The sequence below is a fragment of the Podarcis melisellensis genome, assembly GCF_964234715.1.
Source record: "Podarcis melisellensis genome assembly, chromosome: 12".
In the NCBI taxonomy this organism is placed as follows: Eukaryota; Metazoa; Chordata; class Lepidosauria; order Squamata; family Lacertidae; genus Podarcis; species Podarcis melisellensis.
Window position 1 is genome coordinate 47,215,552 of NC_138544.1, and position 14,331 is coordinate 47,229,882.

The 14,331-nt window shown below is 40.9% G+C and overlaps 1 protein-coding gene across 1 annotated transcript in view; it reads left to right on the plus strand.

The window, feature by feature from the left end:
- Window positions 1-14,331, plus strand: part of PTPRN2 (protein tyrosine phosphatase receptor type N2) — a 604,238-nt gene that overhangs the window by 41,772 nt on the left and 548,135 nt on the right. The window contains exon 2 of the mRNA XM_081882780.1: window positions 3,199-3,249. Within this exon, the coding sequence (XP_081738906.1) occupies window positions 3,199-3,249 (51 nt within the window). The remainder of the gene's footprint in view (window positions 1-3,198; window positions 3,250-14,331) is intronic.

Here is a 14,331-nt window from a genome sequence, read left to right on the forward strand (position 1 = left end):
CAAAAAAATGGCAGATTCAATATAAGGAAGTCAAAAGTCAGTTGGGACTGGCTGTCCCCAAAATTCCTACCCATATTTATGTTGGTGGGATTTAAACTGAGTATTAATTACACAGTGCATTCAAGGCAGTTCATATCGACTTATAAAGCAATAGGTAACTGTTAGGTGTTAGGTAACTGTTAGCAATGACAAACCTAGACAGCATCTTAAAAAGCAGAGACATCACCTTGCCAATAAAGGTCCATATAGTTAAAGGTATGGTTTTCCCAGTAGTGATGTATGGATGTGAGAGCTGGACCATAAAGAAGGCTGATCGCCAAAGAATTGATGCTTTTGAAGGAGGAGGAGACTCTTGAGAGTCCCATAGACTGCAAGAACATCAAACTTAACCATTCTGAAGGAAATCAGTCCTGAGTGCTCACTGAAAGGACAGGTCCTGAAGCTGAGGCTCCAGTACTTTGGCCACCTCATGAGAAGAGAAGACTCCCTGGAAAAGACCCTGATGTTGGGAAAGATGGAGGGCACAAGGAGAAGGGGACGACAGAGGACGAGATGGTTGGACAGTGTTCTTGAAGCTACCAGCACGAGTTTGACCAAACTGCGGGAGGCCGTGGAAGACAGGAGTGCCTGGTGTGCTCTGGTCCATGGGGTCACGAAGAGTCAGACACGACTAAACGACTAAACAACAACAACAATAAACTGTTAGGTGGATTTGTAGATGGTTGACTGACCAAACCCAAAGAGTACTCACTAATAGTTCCTCATCATCCTGGAAAAATGTGGCAAGTTAGGTGAAACATTGGTTCTGTCCTGGGCCCATTGATGTTTAGTGTCTTTATAACAACTTGGACGAAAGAATTGAGGGAATGTTCATTAAATTCGCAGATGACACCAAGCTGGGAAGGGTAGCTAATGTTTCACAAGACAGAATCGGGCTCCAAGTTACAAGAAAGGAGATTCCGACAGTGGAGCAGGCTTCTTCAGAAGGTAGTGGACTCTCCTTCCTTGGAGGTTTTTTAACAGGAGTTGGATGGCTACCTGCCATGGATATTTTAGATGGGATTCCTGTATTGCTGGAGTTTGGACTAGATAAGCTTCGGGGTCCCTTCCAACTCTACAATTCTGTGATTCTGTGATCAGAGACCACATAGAATAGATGTGTTTTGATGGGCGATTTGAAGGAAGGGAGAGAGATGGCACCATGTACATGTTCAGGGATACCTTTATTCATAGGAAGAAACAAGAATATGTTGAGTTATTCTGGAGACATGTAATCAGCTGAGCATGGTGGAGTTGGATAAGTAGAGATCATAGCTAGGGATGTAATGAGGAGCTTGGGCCAAAATTGTAAGCCAGTGACAGCATCTGAAGAAGGGTGTTTCTTGGTCTGAACAATGGAATAAATTAGTACTTTTGACAGGGTAGCTGTGGATAGAGAGATGGGAGATCTGAGTTTTGAAAGAGGAAGGCCAGATAAAAGATGACCAGAACATGAACCAGTGTTATAGCTGACGTAGCAGAGAAGAATTGGCTCAGAGAGAGGGAGAATGAGGGGGAGAGACAGAACAAAGAGAAATGGCAGGACTTGACAGCTGATTAATGTGCGTAGGAAAGAAGATAGAAGAATGAAAGATAAAACTATTGCATGAATGGCTGATTAAGAGGTTGCATAGTGATTTTGTTGACAGATACAAAGAGGGATTGAGGGGAAGACTTAGAAGGAAAGATAAGTAGTCCAGTTCTGGGCATGTTTAATTTGAGAACACAACATTGAGAATAAAACATTTTGCCTTCAATGTAAATTGTCATACTGTGGCTAAGTATGTTTTTAAAGGTGCGCTTTTGTCATTGTTTTTCGTTCCCATCTATTCATTGTTCTTACTACCCCAGCAAGTGTAAGATATGTCATGTCCCACCATGACAGCTGATATATGATAGGTGTATCACATGCAAATTCCAAACCACAAGGGATAAGGTTCGAATTATTTCATATGCATCTTGTCTACTAGAGTTGAGACTACCACCATAATCACTATGATGGTGAGCATGCTTTCTAGAACTCTTGCTGGTCCAGGTGGATCTAGCTTGCGTTATTATTTATCAATTTAATTTACACGACACTTCCTATAAAGCATCCCAAAGCAACTTAACAATCAAACCATCAACAAAAAAAGCATATATAAACAAGAAAACATATAAAAACACATTCAATGCCAATACATAGTTCATAAGTTTATCATTGTAGCAGAAAGACATGGCAAACTTGTAGCAATAGTAGTAAAAACACAGAGAGTACACATCCATAATATAAACCAACATCTGTGAGGTAAGAGAGAGGAGATACCAGAGACACCCACAAACTTAATGTCTGAATTCCCAAAACAACTTACAGTGCTTTTATCAAACTCATTTCCCCTGATTTTTGTTGTTGTTGTTGTAGCCAGTGCGCAGAGGGCCACTTTCTGTGTTACAAAGCTATTATTGCCACTCAGAAGAAACAGAACCATTTCTACCATGGTGTACCTGTTTGCTTCTGCAAACAGAGATTTCAGAAAGCGATTTCTTGGTTCTCTTTATGAGTGATGTCTTCCACCTGAGTTTGACCAAAAATACAAAGTCTTTCTGTGTACAGGACCTTGTTATAGTGGCCACCCAAGGAAAGTATTCAATAAGTACCAGAAAGATGATAGAAATGTGCCCTGTCTGATATGTAATGGGAAGAAGTTCCCAAGGGTAGGTGGTGTTTACACTAAAAGCCCAATTCGTTCATTGTATTGAATGGACCTCTTGATGAGATGGTATCTGCAGGAGAGGGCCTCCTGCAGTGATCAGTTGGGTATATAAGCAGTGACACCAGCTTTTAGCTATTGACTTAAGATGGTCATAGACACATTCTGGATTTGAGGCCCAGCATAACAGCTGGAAATACTACATGAGAGCTGTGCCTCAGGAAACGAACCTTTAGGGACCAGGCACTCAGTAGCAGGTATTATATTTCTGTATTCTTCCCATTCATTTTTTACATTTACTTTATGCTCTTGGCTTCTTCTGTACTGCTCGGTTTAGAATATCAAACTCCATATCAAACTAAGGTCTGACTCCAGTTTGAGATTTTATAGCTTGAGATGTTGGGACTGTACTGCAACTGCATTGCTTTTACACCATCCTGATTTTGTGTTTTCATTGCATTCTTCCTAGGCTGCCTGTTTGAGGATGACCTTTGCAAATCATTTGAAATCTGCATAAATGGTAAGCTTCTGAATAACTGGCACACATGGCTAAGCAGCTTGTTGTATATGTGTACATCGATGCATGTGGAATCTCTCTGCCAGTAAGAATTAAGAGATCCTTCAACTCCCTCCCGCCCAAGACAGATTTTGTATAGTCTGAGCAGTCATTTGTTAAAGTTTATTTATGATGAGGGGTGGTGGTAGTGCAGACTTTTGTGCCCATGACAAAATGTGTAGAGCCGGCACTGGTGGAGATGATGGTGGTACCTATCTATATACCTTTCTACACAGGCTACTCTCTCCTTCTTTGTTGTGGCAGCTTCTCCCTCCTTCTTTCATTACCTGACTCTCTCTTAGACATCATGAGAGGTCTGGAGTCTGGCAGCTCCTTTTACACCCACTCTGACGCACGTGCAGCAAACCCTTATGAGCAAGCAGCCAGCCTTCTTCCCTGCATGTATTAAAAATACCTTAGGATGTATGACATACTTTATGGACACCCCCAATTATGCAACTGTTGACGGACTCTCTTAATTATGACTTAGATTGTTTTAAATGTATATATGTACCAAATGATCGTTTAGTAATTTTGTAAAATTACGAAAAGTAGTTTTGTAAGAGAAAGAAAGTAAGGACAACGTTAAAAAGAATTAATTAGAGTGGTGGAAAACAGATGATGGGTGAGCTTCACTCATTGCATCATATATTTCCACTGGGCCACATAGAGCCTTTTTTGTCTATAACAATAAGTGTTCTACTAAAGCGCTGTTATCTTTGCAGTAGAGGCTATATTTGTTGTAAAGGCTCTGTTATCTTATTTACATTTGCTGAGTGGCTTGTGGTAGCAGTCATGCAGTGTTAATTTTCTTCTGTAAACCATTTTTATTGGCTTGCTGAAATCTGCTGATTCAGAGTTGGTAAGGTAGTGGTGCATTTTTTTTAATGCTTTCCTAATGGCAGGACAATATGTCAAATAAGATCTCTGAGTCTTGCTCTCCAGAGTTTTTCGTTTACAGATTGATTTCGTATACTTCAATTTCTGTCACTAGTAGAAAACTGCCTCATATGGTTATGAGCCTGAAAAATTGATATCCTCTGGTAAATATGTGAATAATGAGTTTTTATCACAGAAAGTGTGGAAGGAGGAAGGAAGAACAGCCTGGGTGGATTGATGTGTTGCTTTCCAGATGTGTTTGTGTGTTTTATCATTACGATCTTTGTTAACTTAAGAGATTCTGCAACATACAATGTGATCAAACAGGAACTGGTGATGATATACATATAAAATTACAGACCACTGTTGAACAAATACAAACAAAAAATAAACCCAAGTTAAAATAAAGGTATGTGAATGCACCAAAGGTAGCAACTAGAACTTTATAATGTAGACATAATGATTAAACAAAACAAGGTTACAAAACACGAACCCTATCATACCAAGTGAAAGTACCGTATTTGAAATATTCAAATGCCTTGAGTCACGATATCAGCCATATTCATTCCTAGGATAGGCAGGGTTCTTGGCCCTGTTCTTCCTTGATTACAAATGAAATACAGTCAGACCAAACAAGTACAAAAGCATCCCCTTCCCCCCTTTGGCATCTAATGACTATCAGTTTTATTAGTTAGTTTTTCCAGCAGGGCAAACTTTACTGTACCAAGGTGGATGTTCTCTGTGGCACAATGGGTCGGTGTGGTTTTTTGTTCATCAGAAGGTTGGTGTTTGAGTCTACTCAGGTATGGCTGTGGGCAGGATTCTTGCACTGCAGGGGGTTGGAGTTGGAAGGGACAGTGAGAATCACCAGCTCTACAGTTCTATGATCCTAAGTAGTAAGATTGGCCTCACCTATCCCCCCCCCAAACTGTGTGATGGTCCATCCTAGCTGCTGTAAGCAGCTGCACTATCAAATGTTTATTATGCTTTTTTGTTATCCTTGTCAAATATAGATAAATGTGCTAATTGAGAAGTTGGGATAATGTGGCAGTTAAAGATCATATCCGTTTCTCTGAATACCGTAGCCCAGAATTATTGCACTCTAGTAGAACCACTCTGTAGGTGGAGCTACAACCCACTTTCTGATCATCCCCCCCAGCACCTTGTGGATACAAATGAATTCATCTTCAAGAGCCTCCTATGAGTCACGTACCATTTATGAATCAACTTCAATGACAGTTCTTTATAGTTAGCTGATATTTTATGAATAGGAGTTTTATCCCCACATTGCTAGCCAAGTGTCTTCGATTCCAGACATGTTGAATTACAACTTCCACTGTCCCTGAACACTGGCGATGCTGGCTGGAGCTGGTGGGAGTTCTGGCTCAAAACACCTGAAGAGCATCACCTTGACTACCCCTGATGTAGGAGATTTGTGTGTGTAAAAAATAACAATTATTTTAAAAATCATTGAGACCTATATGAATTGTCAATACAGAGCACACTAATGATTTCCCCCTGATAATTTTGTTGTTCTTGTTAATTTCCTGGTCTACCTTTTAGAAGCCATACTATCTATTCTTTCTCTCAACAGAGTACAGTATTTGTAATGCTAGGGCAGTTTTTATATATCAAGGACACAGTTACTGAAAATCTTATTTACATGAATCATGACTAGGATTGTATAGATGAGATCTGATTGCATGGGGCCAAGCAAGAAAAGCTACAGTGGCTGATGCACACTGTATCATTAAGTCAAGCCTCATTGATAATTGCTAACCCTCTTGCAGGAAGACATAGTTTAATGTCTGAAATTGTATTTGAAGAAACTGTGTCCCTCAGAGATTGAATAAACAGTTGTGCAGTGTTGAATCAGTAGTGCCTAATATGAGCAACCTGCAGTTGTCAGAAGAAACCTTGTTTGGTACAAGTTACAGAATCCTTCCAAGTATAACAGTAGACATTCTAGGGATATCCCCAAGCACAGTATAACAGAGCTCTTACTATAAACTTTAGTTCATTTATCCATGGGGCACCTTTTTGTGATCTTACACAGGGCCAGTCCTACCATAAGGCAAAGTTAGGTGGTTGCCTCAGGCAGCAGATGCTGAAGGGCAGAGTGCTGCAGTAAGGTGTTGGAGGTCAGAGCTGTGTATGTCATGCCGTGCTACCCTGTGTCCTAAATAAACCTGCTACCCTTAGTGCATTGTCCTATTGCCAGTGTTGAAAGGAAAATTTAGCTGCCAGCCCTTTGGTTAAGGAAATGCAGTGGTGGAGGCACCGTCTTGTCATTTGCCTTGGCAGCAAAATATTTTGGGCTGATCTTGATCTCACAACTAGGAAGCACTTACGGTACATGAAGATGCAATTTTCCTACTGTGATTATGGTTTCAATTTATCAGAGCAAAGAAGAGTCACATTTTTACTGCAAAATCAAATTTCCTTAGAAGCAGATGTCAGTACAGTTATTTAACTACTATTTGTAGTGATTCGTCACATAGGATGAAAACAAAACAGGCAAAACTCTCCACACGGTATAACAATCACATACGGATGCAACGAGAGTTGTGAGGAAAGTCTCAGATCAATTCCACTCTCATGGGTTAGGCTCACTCTCTGTATCCCAGGCATAACTTATCTGGTGTACCTCTGGATGAACCATAGGGTAAAAACATGATTTTACCAGTCCACTTCATTGTCATGGCCTCAACTGTTCATTTTATATCACTAAGGCAGCCTGATTCTGGGAAACAATAGTCCTGATAGCTAAAAACTATCCTGAGCCAGTGTGGTGTAGTGGTCAAGAGCGGTAGTCTCATAATCTGGGGAACTGGGTTTGCGTCTCCGCTCCTCCACCTGCAGCTGCTGGGTGACCTTGGACCAGTCACGCTTCTCTGAAGTCTCTCAGCCCCACTCACCTCACAGGGTGCTTGTTGTGGGGGGGGGGGTAGGGAAAGGAGAGTGTTAGCCGCTTTGAGACTCGTTCGGGTAGTGATAAAGGGATATCAAATCCAAACTCCTCCTCCTCCTCCTCTACTTGAAAAGCAAAGAAAAAGAAGAAGCAAAGAAAAAGAAGTCCCAAATCCATAGTTGGGCAATATCTTTATCAGGATTAAGAAAAGGTTTCTGAAAGTGGCAAGCTTCCAAATTCTTCAAACGCTTCCAGGCAAGATGTCAGACAAAGCAAGAAGTAGCAGGACAAGAAAAAACAAAAGCACTAAAATTAACCTGGATGTTGCAGTCAGTTGTTGTTTTTAGACTCGATGCTCTAGCCAGGAAATCTTGTTTACAAAAGTTATATAACAACAGATAATTCCCCATTGGTTCTGCATCCACCCTCTCAAACCTCCTTGGTTCTTCCACATGGACTTCCACTCTACTCCACCCCACCCTACCTCAAACTAACCTAGCATCCTTATCCAAGTCATGGTGCAATGACATCAAACTTCTGACACCGACTTGGTGCCACCTCTTTGGCTGCCGGCTGCCAGCTGAATTGCTGAAGCTTCTGGGAAAAAGGGAAGAAGCTAAACTCTTTGCAAGTGTTACCCACTTGACTCTATGAGTACATTTCTCTACTAGAATTCATAAATTGCTACCTCGTCCTGCTGACATATAGCACTAGAACCATATTGGATCTGTTCCAATGTAAAGTTCCATACAGATTCTATAAGCTGAAAGTAGGTATACGTTTATGGTAATGCTAGTAATGCCATTGCAAGCTGAGAATCTGAAACCATGACAATGGCATTAAGCATTTGCTAAACAAAATCTGCTGTTCCGTGCAGTGCAGTGTGTATCCTGTTTTCTGGTATAAGCTGGTGGCATCGTTTGCGTTTACTGTGACTTTTCAAAGGAATTGAATTAAATAAACTGAGGTCTGAATTAAATGGGCATGTGGTCTGATAGATACAGTGCTGGGCCTGGAGCTGGGAGACCTGTGTTCAGATCCTCCTTGAGCACTGAGCTCTTAGTACTAATTTGTTAGGCAGGATTAACAGTGACCCACCTCATGGGGTTGTTAGGATTCAGGAGAACAATTAATATAACCTTGCAGGCAAGTCCAGAAAATATTTACTGGCTTATCTGCTTATACATATCTGTATAATTTATTTATGTCATAGTGATAGCCTAAACAGTTTTGCAAAAGCTGTCTTGGGTAGTTATTTGAGATGATTCTTAATCTCCTCAGAGATAATAAGCCAAATAGATATTTACAAGTCTAGATTTATAAGTGAAAACACCAACCTGTAAACCTAACTTGTTACAGCATTCTTAGATTTGAAGGAGGCTTGACTTACAATGTCATTGGAGTGACACTTTCTACCAATGATAAAAGCCTATTTATTTTCTCCCAGATAGCTGGCCTCAAAATTCAGTTTTTTTTAAAAAAAGGCTCTGTGGCGAAGGAATGAAATCTGCGCAGCAGTGATGCTCTCTAATAGGAATAGGTATATGTGGCTAGAGATTTGTTTGTGACAGAAGGTAACAGAGCTGCGCATTATTATTATTAGACATGTTTATACCCCACTTCAAGGCATGAAGCCGCTGATGAAGTGTACTGTGTAAAAGAAGAATAAAACACAGACCCTTAAGAGCAATAAAATCAGTTCAACAAAATGATCAATAAAACCATCCATACAAACTACAAACAATGGAAACACCTCATGAAATATACAGTGGTACCTCAGGTTACATACGCTTCAGGTTACACAGTCTGCTAACCCAGAAATAGTGCTTCAGGTTAAGAACTTTGCTTCAGGATAAGAACAGATATTGGGCTCTAGCGTCGCGGTGGCAGCAGGAGGCCCCATTAGCTAAAGTGGTGCTTCAGGTTAAGAACAGTTTCAGGTTAAGAATGAACCTCCGGAACGAATTAAGTACTTAACCCGAGGTACCACTGCACAATTGATCTTTATAAATGGCTGGGTTATACAGAACCTCGAGAATTGCCTCTCCTCATATAAACCGACCCAGACTTTGTGATCCTCTTCTAGGCCAGGATGATATATCAATATATCGCCCAGGACCAGTATGAGGAGCAGACCATGATGTCGGTTTCTCTCAGCAGTATATCGCTGATGAAACCACTGCTTCTTCTGAGTTCCCCTGCCAGCGACTTCCTCCAGCGAGCGTTGCTAGTAGAGGAACTCAGGAGCAGTGGCAGTTTCACCAGCACGCTGGGGTGAGGCTGCCTCAGCTCCCACTATGAGAGCTGTGCAATTTCACCCGGTGCCTCGCCAATTCAGTTTGTTTTTCAACATGGCGGTATATCAGAAGGAGCGTCTCCACCCCCATTGTTCTACCCGGACACTGAGGTCCAGCGCCGAGGGCCTTCTGGCAGTTCCCTCACTGAGAGAAGCCAAGTTACAGGGAACTAGGCAGAGGGCCTTCTCGGTAGTGGCGCCCGCCCTGTGGAACACCCCCCCACCAGATGTAAAAGAGAACTACCAGACTTTTAGAAAACATTTGAAGGCAGCCCTGTTTAGGGAAGCTTTTAATGTTTGATGCATTATTGTATTTTAATATTTTGTTGGAAGCCGCCCAGAGTGGCTGGGGAAGCCCAGCCATATGGGTGGGGTATAAATAAATAAATTATTAATGTTATTATTATTACTGCCAGACTGCGATGTTTGGCTGGTGATATACTGCAATGTTGAGAAGCTGATATCGCCCTGATCTAGGCCTTTCTTCATGTGCCTCCTCCATGTGAGGTCTGGAGGGTGGCAACACGATAATAAGCCTTTTCTGCAGTGGCTTCCCTTTTGTGGAATGCTTTCCTCAGGGAGCTTTGCTTGGTGTCTTCACTGTATATATACCTTTAGCCACCAGGTGAAAATGTTCCCCTTCAGTCAAGCCTTTGGCTGATTAATATTCTATAGCCTCTTAAATGTGTTTGTGGGAAGGGGATTTATTGTTTTGCTGTGGCCATAGCTGCTTTACCAACCAACAGGTTAAGAAGACCTTTGATTGTCACTTTTTTGTAGCTGTTATTGTTTTGACCTAGTTTACTTTTGTATGATTGCTAGGGGTTTTTTTAACTAGTATTTTTTAAATTTAATGTTTGTTTAAGAAATTTGATACCTGTTCTTCACTACTAGGGTCTCAAACCAGGGTACAATATACTGCTTTGGACTATTTATTGGTAGCAAATACGCAGATAAATGATATTATCCATAATATTACAAGTTGTTTTTTACTTTGTCTATAGCTCATGACACACAAGATCATAGTTATTCTCATAATAATTGCTGGGATCAAGCTGGAGAAGGTTTTATCAAGTTGCAACATCTGATTTCAGAAACAGCGTTTGCATCAGTATATTGGCTAAGTGAACCTTGTACTATATTAATGCAGAATAGTCATATTGTGCATCTTCTTACCTTAAAGTTACTGGAAGGCACCATGACAGGTTTATTATCTCTCTCCCTATGCATCAAAGTCAGGCAGATAAGCAGGAAGCTGAGATAAGTTTAGTAAAATCAATCCACAGAGGGAATGGAGCAATTTATATGAAAGAGCTGTCAGTAAATGAAATGAAACGTAAAAGTATCTCAGTTGGTACAGTAAATCTTGCAATATAAAAAGATTATCTCATAGACCTACATCTGAAGCAGTGCACCTCATCGCTTAGTCCTCGAATATTTACTATTTTTCCAAGCAAAGAAACATTAAATATTAAGGAGAAAGTTGTTTATTTGAAGGAGAGTCAAAGCAATTGGGGTAGAGATGCTCTTTCAGGTATACTTGCTTGTGTTCTGTCTACATTTACAATAATAAAAATCATCCCAGTGGACTAAGAGCCCTGTAGCAAAAGCAAAATAAACAAGGGTCAAGTGACCTGATGATGTAGAGGGAAATTTCATTCAATCTCCTCTCTTCCCACAACAGAAGAATATGGTGGGTGGAGGGAATAATTGTTTGCTTTAAAGAAATGTCTGGTGTCCTTTGTTCTCACTTTTGGTGCTTTTACACTGGGCAGAGACAGCTTGCTTGAGTGGGACGTTGTGCAAGCTGCTTCATCCTGGTTTTGGGTGATTCATTTCTCCTACTGCAACTTCAGACATCACATCCCAGGCCTTTCAGAAGGGCCCACTAACTCTCTGGGAAGTCTTTTCAGGGTGAGCAGGATATAGAAGAGCTTCCTTGTACAAGTGGACTTCTGCTTTAATAATAATAATAATAATAATAATAATAATAATAATAATAATAATATTTTTAATTTATATCCCGCCCTCCCCAGCCGAAGCCGGGCTCAGGGCGGCTAACAACAATCAAACTATCAAACTATCAGATATTCACACATTCTAAAAATATTTCATTATAAAAATCAATTAAAATCGAATTAATGGCAACTAATTAAGCAAGATTCTGTGCAGGTTGCCAGAGGAGGGAGTCAGGCTGCGCCCTGACCAAAGGCCTGGTGGAACAACTCTGTCTTGCAGGCCCTGCGGAAGGATGTCAGGTCCCGCAGGGCCCTAGTCTCTTGTGACAGAGCGTTCCACCAGATTGGAGCCGCAGCCGAGAAGGCCCTGGCTCTAGTTGAGGCCAGCCTAACCTCTCTGAGGCCTGGGACCTTGAGGATAACATACAACCCAATATATTTTTGGCTCTTATTCTTGTCCATTCATTTAAGAGTTTATGTTTTTTAATTTGTTCATTGCAGTTTAAAAGGCATAAGTTGAGAGGACAGTTCAGTCACAGACTCCATGCAATATGGCAATGTTTGCTTTAAATCAAACTACCGTATATTTAGTTTCATTGGCCTGTTGGTGGAAGTTCGTATGTGGCTGTCTGTCCTCACATAGCTTTGTGTTCTGTGGTATGCTTTGATTCATAGCAGAAAACCCCACCCCCCATTTCTGGTAAGGATGAGTTAGTTAGTTAGTTAGTTAGTTAGTTAGTTAGTTAGTTAGTTAGTTTTCACCATCAGCCTGACGCCAGAAACTGGGTGGACATTTGGGAAGGAATAAGCAAGAAATATTCTCTCTGAAATTTCTCTGAGTTTCACACACCTGCTAACATGCATTTTTCCCAAGCATCCCAGCAATGCCACTTTGCTGTAAGATTACTGGACTTGAGGTTCTGTGATCTGCCACTTTAGGCAGCAGAGCATTTCTCTATTACTCACCTGTTGCTTCCTTTAATAAACAGTTCTTTCTGAAGGAGAAATTATAGCTGCTGCATTCAGTATCTGGAGAATTTGAATGATTAATTCCACAATAAATGTCTGCATGGGGTAATGGTTATCTAGTATCAAATGAGAGCATTGTCTTGGGAGCAGTTATGGTGTCAGAGCTGCTCAGCTTGCCTTGCAGTTTTTCAGTTGACCTGCATATAAGCAGATACCCATGCTCACTAAGATGAATTTATGAGAATTGTGTCTAGTGGAGCTCTTCTTGTTAAGGGTCTGCCAGCCCGTCTGTCTGAAGCCAATATTTCATTAATATGTGCAAGCCTTATATTAACCAGCAGCTAGTAAATGTTTTGGAGATCTGGGTTCAAAGTGCAATGTTCCCTAATGAAGAAAAAAAATACTTTATGATCTCATTGTTGAATATCCTTACAGTTGGTAAGTAAGAATTCAACAAAGGAAGGGGGGGACCTTATCATTTAAGAACATATGTGCTTCAGCAAAATATTTGCATCCACTGCATAAACACACAAAATCATAATCCTCAACTGACCCTACTAAATTGATTGTGTGCACCTTTCTCAGTGCTAATAAGGATGTAAAACAGAGACTGCTAGTTACGTGGTGTGACTACAGCTGGATTGGGGCCATAATATCAAACTGAAATAAGATATGAGTTGATAATGCTTGTTTACGTTCAACATAAGAACATAAGAAAAGCACTGATGGATCAGACCAAATGGCTATATAGTGTACCTCAGTTACAAACACCTAGGGCAGGGTTAGGCAACCTAAGGCTCGTAGGCCTTCTAAATCCAGCCCACGGACGGTCCGGGAATCAGCGTGTTTTTACATGAGTAAAATGTGTCCTTTTATTTAAAATGCATCTCTGGGTTGTTTGTGGGGCATAGGAATTCGTTCATTTTACTATCAAAATATAGTCCAGCCTACCACATGGTCTGAGGGACGGTGGACCAGCCCACAGCAGAAAAAGATTGCTGACCCCTGACCTAGGGTAACAAACATATCGGGTTACAGACTCTGCTAACCCGGAAGTAGTACCTTGGGATAAGAACTTTGCCCCAGGATGAGAACAGAAATCCTGCGGTGGCAGTGCAGCAGCGGGAGGCCCCATTAGCTAAAGTGGTACCTCAGGTTAAGAACGGTTTCAAGTTAAGAACCACCGGAACGAATTAAGTTCCTAACCAGAGGTACCACTGTATAGTCTCGTTCTCAGAGGGGCCACCTACTTATATATTGTTACAAAAGTTGGGTGCCACCCACACTGCCTGCCGAGTGGTAGCAAGATTCTTTCACCAGGGCTTGAGATTTATGGTGGTTCATTATATTGTAGTTCTGAATGGTTTATATGTGAACAGAGCAACTGTAGGTTTGCAAGTAAAATTATGACACTTGGTATAAATGTCCCAGTTTGCAATTCTTGCTATTTTAGCCACATAACATTGTTCTACTAAATGTAAGCTTCTCAGAGGAGCTGTTTTCTTCTTGACTTTCCTCACAAATGACTATGCCTTGGAGGTCTATAAGACAGTTAATCACCTGAGCAGGTGGTTTCTGTTTACTGGAGAGGGTAAGAAGGGGGATGGTAATAGACAAAAACAGACCTATGTGAGTCCCAGATTCATTAAGCTCCAGTTTAAAGCACCTGCTGGATCCAAAAGGCATCTCATTCCATGGTTTGCATACAAAAAAAACAAGATAAAAATTGACATGCAGGCTGCTTTAAAGGGAAAACATTCTCAATTTCTGTGCTGAGACTCATTAAATAGCCTTAATATGCACAGCTCAGGAGATAAACCTCATGATGGACCAATTGAATAATCTTAAAATGTGTGATGTTATTTATTGTTTGCCTGCATGAATTCTTTTATGCCAAAAGAAACGGTCATTTGGGGAATGTCTAGAGCCAATTAACCATTTAGTCAGGAGCAATGGATGCCCGCAGTGAATGAGTTAGCTAGCATGTTAGTCAAACCTTTTATAACATTACACGTGAGTATTATTTGAAACCC